Here is a 13,018-nt window from a genome sequence, read left to right on the forward strand (position 1 = left end):
GTTTGCACCTTTTTGAGGCTGGATATGGTGTTACATTTTTGTCCTTTATAGAAAACTATGAATATAACATCAATAAAAGAGGTTTATTTTCTACAAGTGACCTTATTAAGTAAGGGAAGTGCTGGATACAAGAATGATTCTGAGAAATTTAACTTGAAAGGACTTCAGATTAGGAGGGAAAAATTATTTTAGGAGCTTAATGATATATGCTTTGGGGAGGCCAATCTCTTAAGAAAACTTGAATCATCACCTTTAGTGTTCCTTTACTTCTTGGAAGATAACATAATTCTTTTGATTGACACATTGAAGGCTTGTTTTACTTGCTTGTTTCTCAAGGTGTAAATGAAGGGGTTCAACACAGGAGCGATGGAAGTAGTGAGGACTGCCACACCCTTATTAATAGCTGCTGATTCCTTTGCTGAAGGTTTGACATAAATGAAGATACAGCTGCCGTAGGTGATAGAAACCACAATCATGTGAGAAGAACAGGTAGAAAAGGCTTTTTTCCTTTGCTGAGCAGAAGGGAATCTTATGATAGTCTTGATTATGCATATGTAGGAGAGAACTACACAAAGAAGGGTTGTGATGAAGGTCAACACAGCACAGACTATAACCATCTGCTCAACGACCCACGTGTCTGAGCATGAAATCTCCAGGAAGGGAGATACATCACATAGAAAGCCATCAATGACACTAGAGTCACAGAATTCCAGATTTTGGCTCAAGCTAAATGGTGGGAGTATGATTAACAAGCCAGCCATCCAACAGCAAAGGATGAATGTTTTGCAGACTGTGCTGCTCATGATGGTGGTGTAATGAAGGGGTTGGCAGATGGCAATGTAGCGGTCATAGGACATGGTGGCCAGGAGAAAAAATTCAGTCACTCCAAAAAGATCAGCAAAAAATGCTTGAATGGCACAAGCACAGTAGGTAATAGTCTTGTCACCTGTTGATAGGTTATATAAGTATCTAGGAACACACGTCGATGTGAATAAGATCTCTAAGCAGGAAAAATTTTGTAGGAAAAAGTACATTGGTGTTTTAAGGTTAGAATCCACTAATGTGAGTGAGACAATAGTTAGGTTCCCAGTTACACTCAATAAGTACGTAAAAAATAAAAATATTAAAAGCAGACCCTGAAGTTGTGGATCATCTGTTAATCCCAGGAGAATGAATGTTGTTGCTGTATGGTTTCTCATATATGGACTCTGATTTTTTCCAACATTCATGAAAAATCAGTTATTTTATTAGAATATAGCGATGGCAAAGTTCAGTAGTGATAAACATTGACAAGCAAAGTCACGCAGATAGCTGGTTCACTTGAAATTTATTCTTTAATTTGGTGATTAATATTGTTATCATACTGGAGGACTTAGTTTTTAAATATCCTTTCTGTAGGTTTTGAAGAGAAATTTCTTATAGATCAAACTTAACTGTGCCACGATCCAATAATTTATAGATTCTATATCTCAATTATATTTTTCAAGTTTAAGTTTTTGTCTATATTCTGGCTTGGTTTTATTAACACTGCATTGTTACGTCATCAATATTAAATTTTTCTTTTACTGCCATGAATTCTTCTCTATTTTCAAGCTGAAATCTTAAGTTCATCACCAGTCTCCTATAGTTGCTTGTAGCTTGGTCCTTGATAAAACACAATTATATAACAGATAATTTGGTCTTGCTATAGAGGCTCTCCAAAATCCATTAACCAATTATAATTTTATGTTGAACCCCAACAACAAAATAATGTTTGTGACATTGTGTGTAATGTGTATATTAACTTTGGGGGGTATGTCCATCAAGTCCCCTGATTTCACATGGAATCTTTATGTGATAATCCTTCTGTCCGTATATGTAGTAGTGATCTCTTTTCTGAAGTTCAGTTATATACAGCCACTCACATCTCATCTTGAACACATGCAAAGTTGATTTCACGGACTCTGTATTCCCATCCTCTTCTCCCCATGTGTTTCCTCTAATAAGGCTAATTGGTTACAGAAATTCAGCTCACACAAGATACCACGTGTTGTATAATAACTTCATTGGAAGCAGTTTTCTGGAATAATCCCACATCGAACCCTTTCCCCTTTTTCTACTCTATCTTTCTTTAAAATTTCTTGAATTCATTTTGAGGATACTGATTTCTCTTTGATTTTCAGCCTAAGCATTATTTCTTTCGGGAAGTTGTTTCAAACTCGGTAGCTGTCTTGGATCCCCCAACCCCTATTTCTGCACCATTGCCAAACAAAGCATATTTCCATCATGGTACTTACCCTGACAACATAAATTTGTTGAGGTTAGGAAATATGTTCTTTTACTGGGATAATGAGGGAGACTAACACATCCAAAGCACGTAGTCAATGCCTAACAGTGGTTATTGGTTGGATGTCAACGTCAGTATTTTTCTTGACACATAAAAAGCTTTCATCTTTCCTATTTTCACTTCTTCTTAATATTGTTCTATCACTGAACTTACTCTATAAAAACTTTCTATGCCCATGGTTTTCATATTTTGTGTTTTATTTACTGTTTTTTTTTTTTTTTTTGCAATAAAGTGGAGTGAAGGCTACTGAGTTAAGTCACGCCATAAAACTGCTAATATTCATTACCAAAGAAACAACTGGCTTCTTCTCCTTGTCTTATCTCCTGTGTAAATGAACATTTTAATCTCAATTTTGTTTCCTTGGTCAACTCTACAATACAAATTTTGAGTCAATAGCTCCTGTATCATTTTTTTTCTGTTATCACAAGTTAATTACAATAGCAATCAAATACTTTCAGTGTCTTTAGGGCTTGCTATTTTTCCTACATCAATGAATGAAAATAAATTTTCTTGGGAGACTCCAATTACATAGTTGCAAGAATGGATTTGATGTATTGATTAAAATATCCTCTTCTTACGGGTGGATACAGGGTCAACTCCAACCACGCGTCCAGTTCTCACATGTATGCAACTATCTCAGGGAAATTTCGTTAACTAGGCTTTTGGTTTTCTTTCGAGCTGTAACTCTGAAAGGTAGTAGGATCACACAGGGGATAACCTCAATGAATCATATTAAGATGTAGTGAAGATCCACCTCAGCAACTCACCTCCTTTGAATCTCATTATTTTCAGCTCACAGACACCAAATGCTTCACCATGGGATTAAAGCCAACTCTGCACACTTTGGAAATATTAGAGGCTCTAGAAACATAATTATCTTACTGCAATTACAAATAACATTATTCCATGAAAAAACATCTATAGAGTAGTAAGTCAAGTTTTGGAAAAATAATTGACTCTGAAGTGTGACTAACTGATGTCTTTTATTTTATCTTTCTAACGTTTCACATTTATAATGCATGTGGGGATCGCTAATATAATGATATAACTTAAGGTCCTCTTTAGTTTGAAGGTGTAGCACATGATGCTACTGCATGACAATCAGTAATATGACATTTTGATGACTTCTCTTAATTACTAGCAGTAATGATTATGACGCATCCAACGGTAATGTTCTTGTGCTTTGAAAAGTTACTCGTTGCTTCTGTTCACTGTGAAACCAAAAAAATTGTTAAGGATACAAAACTGAAAACAAATGTGAGTCTGAGACTTCTATGTGAACTTACGGACAGTATTGTAAACACATTCACACACAGCCCTTGGAATTCATGGCGTTTTCTATCTCCAGTGTCATGCAAAAGCATACCTTCAGTGGCTTTTCTGTCATTATATGTGTAGGAAGATTTTCTTCAGTATTTTCCAGTATTGTTCATTAGTGGAGTGAAAAACTTTTCAAGTGAGTAATGCTAGGAACAATGTCTTTGGGAGGAAAAGCTAATGTTTGAAATTCTCTGGATTGAGAGGTTGTTACAATACCAATTTAACATTTGTAATCTGTAATTAAGTTGAAAGATTTGAAGATATCTTATAACATAGGTTCAAAAGTTACTAACAGATCTTCCGTGTATTGAAATGTGAATAAAATCCCTAACAGTAACCAGTGATGACAGCATCTTCAGAAAGAGGAGTAAGCATCAATGACATCTGACATAGGTAGCCAGAGCAAAATTTTAAAGTTTAACAATTATTTTCATACGTTCTAAGACAGTTGGAAATTGTAACACCTCCCATTTATTCTGTGTCTGTTTTTATTGTATGGATAATTTAGAAACTAGAAAAGTTCTGTCTGATATGTAAAAAGAGGAAAAGAATGTAGAATATTATAATAGAGACAGCAAATAATTTGGAACGTATGCTTTTAGATTTTCCTCCTACAAGTATACCTATATATTATAAATAATACAGAAATATAAACATTAAATACAAATCTTGTACAACGGAATATATAATTTGTCATATGCCGTTTACCTTAAAATATCTCATAGATCTATTTGCACAATCCACTTGATAGCTTAGTCATAACACAGAAACCGAGGAACAGAAGGATACCTGGGTCCTTCTCCCTGTCTTAGGCAAACATATCATCTTCCTCTTATTGTTGCTATTTATACCTCTTCAATTCAGCTTTCAGTAAGATATGAATATGAGCCTAAGGACTTTATGTACTGAGTTTGTGCCAATAGCTCGTCCATAATTCTTTCTCAGTAATTACCAGTTAACCACATTATAATCTCAAATATTTTTAATCTTAAATCGGTGTCTATAAATTCTGAGATTAGTTAAAATCAATAAATGGAAAAGAATTTATCCCTGGAGGCCCTGACAAGATTGGAATGAGAATAGCTTTTCTTTCTTTAAAGTCTTTCCTTCTTTTAGAATGGGGAGCAGGATAAGCTGCCAGATGTGTCTAGTCCCCAGTAAAACCCCAGAGTAAACAGTCACCATCTAAAGAAGGAATACTGTTCTGGGACTTTCTGGGAACCTATGACATTCCTAGTGATTGTAGGCACACATTGGGAATAGCTAAGTAGATCAAATTAGGACGTACCGAAGGATTATCTCTACAGCCCACCTAGCCTCCTGTCAATCCCTTTTCTTCATCTTACAAGCACTTAGTGCAGAATGTGCAAACACTGCCCTGGCCACATGGAGCAGAATCCCTTCTTCTAAAATACTGGTCTTTTTTTCCAATCCTTAATCCTCTCCTCTTGTGCAAAGCACTGAGACACAAAGTTTGAGAAAATTATTGAAAGGGAATTGTAATTGACATTTCTGTTTTCTCTATATGTCTTCCAAGAATTTTTTTTTTTAGTTTTAAGAGTATAGAGGCCATTCATTATATCATTAACTTTAGTTAATGTGTCATGTTTGGAGGTAGTTTTTCATTCTGAAGCGGAGGGTGAGTTCATGTCAGGCAACACTCAGGTAATCGTCTAGATAACACTCATTGTACACTATCTTGGCTAAGCTATGTATTCAAAGGTCATGCTTCCTACAGAAAATACAAGTATGATATAAACAATTATTTTTACAATTTTTTAAATAGCTATATGCATCGCTGATTTTGGTAAATGCAAGTCAAATTTGTTCCTCTAAAGAAATCCTGATCTAATCTCTCAAAAAGTGAAATCATAAATGTATACTTACTCCTCTGTGAGTCAATTAATAGCATCCACTGGAAGTTTAAGAATAACTTTCCCTCAGAGTTCTAGGAAGAGTGTCCCTTGTTAGCCAAGGCATGTGTTTGGACTCCTGGACACTCTTGCTTATGGACCAGCACTCCCCTACAGGCTCTGGGCTCTGAGATTGTCATCTCCAACACATCGCCAAGACTTTCTCATCAAGGAATTCCTGTCATTTTAAAACCCTAATATTGAAAGTGATATAATATTTAAAGGTTTTTGGAATACCTGGAGCTCTCTCTGCTTGTAAAGGGGTTGATATTCTGATTCCTATGGGCAGAGTAAGAAGATTTACATTAACAAGATTAACAGCTGCTTTATTTGACAAAGCTAAAATGAAATGAATAAACAAAAGGGACTTCGGTGACCCAATTTAAAAAGTCTCTAATGAATCTTCTGTGTAATGAACTTGGCAGAATTCCTGAAAAACGTAGCAGTGAGGACAGTGGCCTCAGAGAAAGGAAGTTGCAACCATAACATCCAATACAGGCAGTCATACAGCATTAAAAATCAGATGGTAGAGGACATGTCTGTCTTTCCAGCATTTGTTCCACACCTCCTGTGGCTGATATAAGTTCACCAGGACCCAGCTTTCTTCCTTATGTTTTAATTAAAGGAAGTAAAAAATTGACACAATCATAAGAAAATAAACGAATAATCACTTATCTAGAGATAAGTACTTTTACTATGTCTATACCTAATCTTTCCAACTTTTCATTTGCACAAATATCAACATTTTACATATATATTTAACATTATATAAATATTTCTTACATAATTTTTATAACTTGCTTTGTCACAAAAAGCAATTAACGTGAAACTATTTTCAAATCACTAGTGGTTGGGAGTCATCATTTTGATAACTGCAATATGTCATATTTCAGGATTCCACGAGTTTTTCATGCCACTGCTAACTCTTGAAAATTTGTCTGCAATTGTTTGTTATTATCAAATAGATGAATGCTTATAAATAAGTTGTATGGTTGCACAAACTAACTTTTAGAAATTTAATTTTTTCAGCAAATCATCCTTCTACAAATATTTTTGCAAACAGTAGTTTTAGAATGTTAGAAATAAAGTGTATTCACCTTTCAAGGCTTTTATATAATATAATAGAAATTCCTTCCAAAAGGCCATATTGATTTGTATACCCAATTTTAGTTTATCAGAGTGCTCCTGTGTCAACACTCGGCTAAACATTGTGTATTATTATAATTTTCAAGTTTTCAAGAAACGCCTCTATTCTCATATATGTTGAAAATATTTTCTTTATCATTATTATTGGTCTTTAAATTTACATTATTTTAAAAATTATGGTATCTCCTATTAACCCTTGAAGAATTGTCCTTGTAATCTTAACCTATCTTATAATTAGTACATTTAAAAAGAAATCTTCTATTATATTTTTCAAATTATTTACATCCCCTCCAACAGAAAAAAGTTTGCTTCTACTCTTAGTTTGCTAAGAATTTTATTGAAAATAAATTTTAAATGTTATCAAATATTCCATATTCATTGGGATAATCAAATACATTTTCTGTTTTAATAGTTTTATTTTATTTTTAATTTTTGTTTTATTTTAGTATTTATTATTATTAATAAAAATAAATTACATATTTTCTTTTAAATGTAATCCAAATATATTCTTAGAGCAAATTCTTTTTTTTGTTCTTTTTTGTGATGAGTATACTAATATAAGATCTACTGTCTTAGCAACCTTTAAGTATCCAATACAATATTGTTAACTGTTAACTATAGTTACTATGCTGTACCCTGGATCTCTAGAACTTATTCATCTTGTGTAGAGACTTTGTACTCTTTGGCTAAAGCCTCCAGTCCCTCCCTTACATCTCTGGTAACTACCGTTCTACTCTCTGCTTCTGTAAGTTTGACTATTTTAGATATATCATACAATTGGCATCATGCTGTAGCTGTCCTTCAGTATCTAGCTTATTTCACTTTGCATATAGCCCTCTAGCTTTATCCGTCTTGTTACGGATGTCAGGATTTCCTTCTTTTTTAAGACTAATATTCCATCATATATAAACATGTCACATTTAATTTATCCATTTGCCTGTCAATGGACATTTAGCTGGTTTCCATATCTTGGCTGTTGTGAATAATGCTGCAATGAACGGGAGAGTGCAGATATCTATTTGAGATTCTGATTTCAATTCTTTTGCATATATACTCAGAGTAGGATTGCTGGATTGTATGATAGTTCTATTGTTAATTTTTGAAGAAGCTCAATGTGTTTTTCAGAGTGGCTGCACCAATTGACATTCCCACCAACAGTGTACAATGGTTCCAATTTCTCCACATCTTCACCAACACTTGTTATCTTTTGTCTTTTGGATAATAGCCATCTTAACAGATGTGAGGTGATATTCTATTGTGGTTTTGATTTGTATTTCATAATGATTAGTGATGTTGAGCACATTTTCATACACCTGTTGGGCATTTGTATCTCTTCTTTGGAGAAATATCTATTCAGTTCCTTTGCCCATTTTTAATTGGGTTATTTGTCTTTTTTGCTATTGAGTTGTAGGACTTCTTTATATATTCTTTATGTATTAATACCTTATCAGATATATGATTTGCAAGTATTTTCTCCCCTTCCATAGGTTGTGCTTTTTATTCTATTGATTGTTTCCTTTGCTGTGAAGAAGCTTTTTAGTTTGATTTAGTCCCATTTTCCTATTTTTGGTTTTGTTGTCTGTGTTTTTGGTGTCATAACCAAGAAATCATTGCCAAGAAATGTCCTATTTTCCTAAGTTTTCTTATAAGTTCCAGGTTTTTGAGTAGATTTTCATATATAGTGTAAAATAAATATCCAAAATCATTCTATTGCACCTGGATATTTCAGTTTTCCCAGTATCATTTATTAGAAAACCATCCTTTCCCCATATGTAGTTTTGGCACACTTGTCAAAGATTGGTTGACCTTATATGTGTGAGTACATTTCTGGGCTCTCTATTCTGTTCCATTGGTTTATATGTCTGTTTTTATGCTAGTCCCATTCAACTGTGATTACTGCAGCCTTGGCAAAGTGCTTGGAAATCAGGAAGTGTGATATCTCCAGCTGTGTCATTCTTTCTTAAGATTGCTTTGGCTATTGGGGGTCTTTGCGGTTCCATATGAATTTTAGGATTGTTTTTTATATTTCTCTAAAAAGTGCCACTGAGATTTTGATAGGCATTACATTGAATTGATAGAGTTTTTGGGGTAGTATGGACATTTTAACAGTACTAAGTCTTGTAGTCCACAAATATGAGACGTCTTTCCATTTATTGATGTCTGCTTTAATTTCCTTCATCAGTGTTGTATAGTTTTCAGTATACAAGTCTTTCATCTCCTTGGTTAAATTTATTTCTAAGTATTTTATTCTTTTTTGTAGAAGACTTTAAGGAGAATTGGTATTAATTCCTCTTCGAATGTTTGCTTGAAGTCACTCATGAAGCCGTCTGTCCTATGCTTTCCTGTGTTGGAAAGTCTTGGATTACTGAGTCAATCTCTTCTTCTGTTTAGCCTTACTATGCTTCTTGATTCTGTCTTGATGGGTTACATATTTCTGGGAATTTATCCGTTTCCTTTAGGTTGTCCAATTTGTTGGTGTATAATTGCTCATCATAGTCTTTCATAATACTTTACATTTCTGTTGGCATCATTTGTAATGTCTCCTCTTTCTTTTATAATTTTATTAACTTGTAACTTCTCTCTTTTTTTCTTGGTTGACTAGCTAAGGGTTTGTGTGCTTTGTTTATCTTTTTTAAAAATATCATCTCTTAGCTTCATCTTTTTTTTCTCTTCTCTATTTCACTTATTTCTTCTCTAATCTTGATTATTTACTGCCTTCTGCTAACTTTGGGCTTAATTTGTTCTTCTTTTTCTAGTTCTTTGATATGATATGAACTGATTGCTTATTTAAGATTTTCTCTTTTAATGGAGGCGTTTATCACTATAAAATTCCTACTTGGTGCTTCTTTTGCTGCATCACCATAAGCATTGGGATGTCTTATTTTCAGTTTTGTTTGTCTTGAGATATTTTTTAATTTTCTATTTGATTTCTTCTTTGACCCAATGGTTGTCAGGAGTGTGTTGTTAATTCCCCTATTTATGAGTTTTTCCATTTTCTTTTTGTTATTGATTTCTACTTTTATTCTTATTTTGTCAGAAAAGATACTTGGAATGATTCAATCTTGTTAAATTCTTAAGACTTGTTGTGTGACCTATCATGTCATCCGCCTGGAGAATGTTCAATGTGCACTTGAAAAGAATGTGAACTTTGCTACTTGGGTGGATGTTCTGTGTGTGTCTGTAAGATACATTTGTTCTACAGTGTTGCTCAAGTTCACTGTTTCCTTACTGATTTTCTGTCTGGATATGCTGTCATTGTTAAAAGAAGGGTATTTGAAATCTCCTTCTATTATTGCATTGCTGTATATTTCTCCTTTGATTCTGTTATTGTTTGCTTTATATATTTAGGTGTTCTATAGTTGGGTGTATATATATTTATAATTGTTATATGTTCCTGTTGAATTGACCCTTTATCATTAAAAAGTGACCTTCTTTATGTCTTGTGACAGTTTTCAACTTAATGTTTCTCTTGGCACTGTGCTGTGCCTTGTTGGGTGGTGTGATGTGGGTAAAGTGAACTGTTCCTCTTACCCTTTCAATGCATCTTTTTTTGTTTCTCTGCATCACCAAGATGCTGTAACCTCTCACCTGAAATCAAGCTGTTAATGGTCTTTCCATCTGTAGGTGATTGTTAAATCTGTGTATGGAGATGAGGGCTGGTACCTCCCATTCACCATTTTTCTAATGTCCATGTCTGTAACTTTGCTTTTCTCAGTAATAATTAATGATGATATATTATCATTTTCATATATTACTGGATTCAATTTGCTAATTTACTAATATTTTAACTAGGATCATTGTGTCTATCATCATGAGAAAGATTGGCCAGTATCTTTCTTTTAATGTCTTCACCAAGTTTTTATATAAAGATTATTCAGTGTCCTGCCTGGTGGCACAGAGGTTAAATTTGCACATTCTACTTCAGTGGCCCAGGGTGTGGATCTATGTGCCGCTTGGCAAGCCATGCTATGGTAGGCGTCCCACATATAAAGTAGAGGAAGATGAGCACGGATGTTAGCTCAGGGCCAGTCTTCCTTAGCAAAAAGAGGAGGATTGGTAGAGGATGTTATCTCAGGGCTAATCTTCCTCAAAAAACAAAAAAAATATTATTCTGGGCCTAGAAAATGAGTGTGTTTTGCTCTTTTTTCCATTCTTTGGACAGCTTGTATAAGATTGATAATATTTGGAGCAATCTGTTTGGAATGCCATTTGGGCTTGGCATTTGCATTACGGAAATATTTTTCTGGTATTGAAGGAAACCAAAAAGAGACGATGTAGTAGTGCAGATATAGAAACATAGGGAACCATTAATACTCCTTTGCCTGAAGGGAAAAGATGAGGAAGCAGTTACTAGAAGATAGAGAAAGAGACTCCAGTTGTAGGAGAGCTGTATTACATGAGTCTGGCTTTTGCTAGAAGGATGCAGGCAACCACAGGCAACTCCAAGAGGAATAAACAAACAAAATATGTACCCAACCTCACTCTCTTTCTAAACTCTAATCTCTTATTAGACATTTCCTTTAGTTACACTTTCTTTGAAGCCAGAGGTCAAAGGAACCTATTTATGAAATCCATAAGGAAAGTCTCCTGAGGCATAGAAAAAAATGGAAAATGGTTGAAAGTGGATCTGGATAAGCATAGAGAAAATATCCAAAATATTCTGGAGGGTCAGATCATTTGCCTGTTTGAGTACTGTTGCATGTTTAGCCAACCTCAATCATTAAGACTTTTTGGCAGGATGATAGGGCTCAGTTCCACCCAACTGTCCAGACCCTAAAATATATGTACACCTGAGGTAGTGGTGCTGGGTCTTCATTTTTTTTTAGATTCTGAATCCAACTTCTCTATGGTAGAGTAGTGTCAATTTGTTCTAAACACATCTCTAATAAATTAGGCACTAATTTTTGTTTTGTTGTGTGTTATATTTATTTTCCATCATTAAAAAATTTGTAGTATTATCTAGTCTTGGTTAAACTGGATAGAAGCTAAAGCAATTAATTATTTAATTATTAATAATAATAATAATTAATTAATTATTTCCTATGAACATATGTTTTCTGATAAAAGATGTTATTTCAATAGAGGTATATATATAAGAAGAATAAGAATTAACTGAAATTTGGGCTTTAAGATGTTTTGGGGGAGTTAACTTGAATTACAGCACAGATGAGGAAAATAAAATGATTCTGTAACAAAGAATTAAGTTTAGGAATCTCTGATCTTTTGAAAACTTGATTTCTAGATTTCAACATTCTCTTACTTCTTTGAGGGTAATGCAATTCTTTTGAATGAGTCATTGAAGGCTTGTCTCACTTGTTTGTTTCTTAAAGTGTAAATGAATGGGTTCAACATGGGAGCAATGGATGTCATTAGCACTGTCACACTCTTATTGATAGTCACTGATTCCTTTGCTGATGGTTTGACATAGATGAAGATACAGCTTCCATAGGTGATGGAAACCACAATCATGTGAGAAGAACAGGTGGAAAAGGCCCTTTTCCTTTGCTGGGACAAGGGGAATCTTAGAATGGTTTTGACAATGTACATGTAAGACATGACAACACACAGAAGGGTAGTGATGAAAGCCAATACAGCACAGACTATCACCATCTGCTCTAAAAGCCATGTATCTGAGCATGAAATCTTCAAGATAGGAGATGAATCACAGAAAAAATAATCAATTACATTAGAATCACAGAATTCTAGATTTACTATCATGATAAGTGGTGGCAGTATGATCAACACACCAGCTGTCCAGCAGCAGAGGACAAGACTTCTACAGACTCTGTTGTTCATGATTGTTACATAATGCAGAGGTTTGCAGATGGCCACATAGCGGTCATAAGACATGACAGCCAACAGAAGAAATTCTGTCACTCCAAATACATCAATAAAAAACACTTGAATAACACAGATATTATAAGTAATTGACCTGTCACCTGTTGCTATGTTGTATAAATATCTAGGAATACAAGCAGATGTAAATGCAATTTCTAATAAGGAAAAATTCTGTAGGAAAAAGTACATGGGTGTTTTAAGATGAGAGTCCATTAAAGTAAGAGATATGATGGTCAAATTCCCAGTTATACTCAAAATGTAAGTCAGAAATAGAAACACAAAAATTAGAACTTGAAGCTGAGGGTCATCTGCAAGTCCAAGGAGAATGAAGGATGTTATTGTGTGGTTTCTCATCTTTGATCTCCAGTTTTTTTTAGTATTTTCAAGAAAAATTCAGATACATTTCAAATGCATAGAGTAATATCAGAGGTAAGTAGTGTGATATCCTCTCTTGTTAGGGTGTAGAGACTCACTC

General features: G+C 34.2%; 2 protein-coding genes across 2 annotated transcripts; both read right to left on the bottom strand.

Annotated features, from left to right (window-relative positions):
• Positions 1 to 263: 263 nt before the first annotated feature.
• On the bottom strand, positions 264 to 1,199 carry LOC103551479 (olfactory receptor 6C2-like). The gene has a single exon (XM_008521014.1). It carries the CDS (start codon positions 1,197 to 1,199, stop codon positions 264 to 266), a length of 936 nt encoding a protein of 311 aa, XP_008519236.1.
• Positions 1,200 to 11,961: 10,762 nt separating this feature from the next.
• LOC103551480 (olfactory receptor 6C2-like) lies at positions 11,962 to 12,897 on the bottom strand. The gene has a single exon (XM_008521015.1). It carries the CDS (start codon positions 12,895 to 12,897, stop codon positions 11,962 to 11,964), a length of 936 nt encoding a protein of 311 aa, XP_008519237.1.
• Between the last annotated feature and the right edge of the window lie 121 nt (positions 12,898 to 13,018).

The sequence above is a fragment of the Equus przewalskii genome, chromosome 5, assembly GCF_037783145.1.
Source record: "Equus przewalskii isolate Varuska chromosome 5, EquPr2, whole genome shotgun sequence".
NCBI classification, from domain to species: Eukaryota; Metazoa; Chordata; class Mammalia; order Perissodactyla; family Equidae; genus Equus; species Equus przewalskii.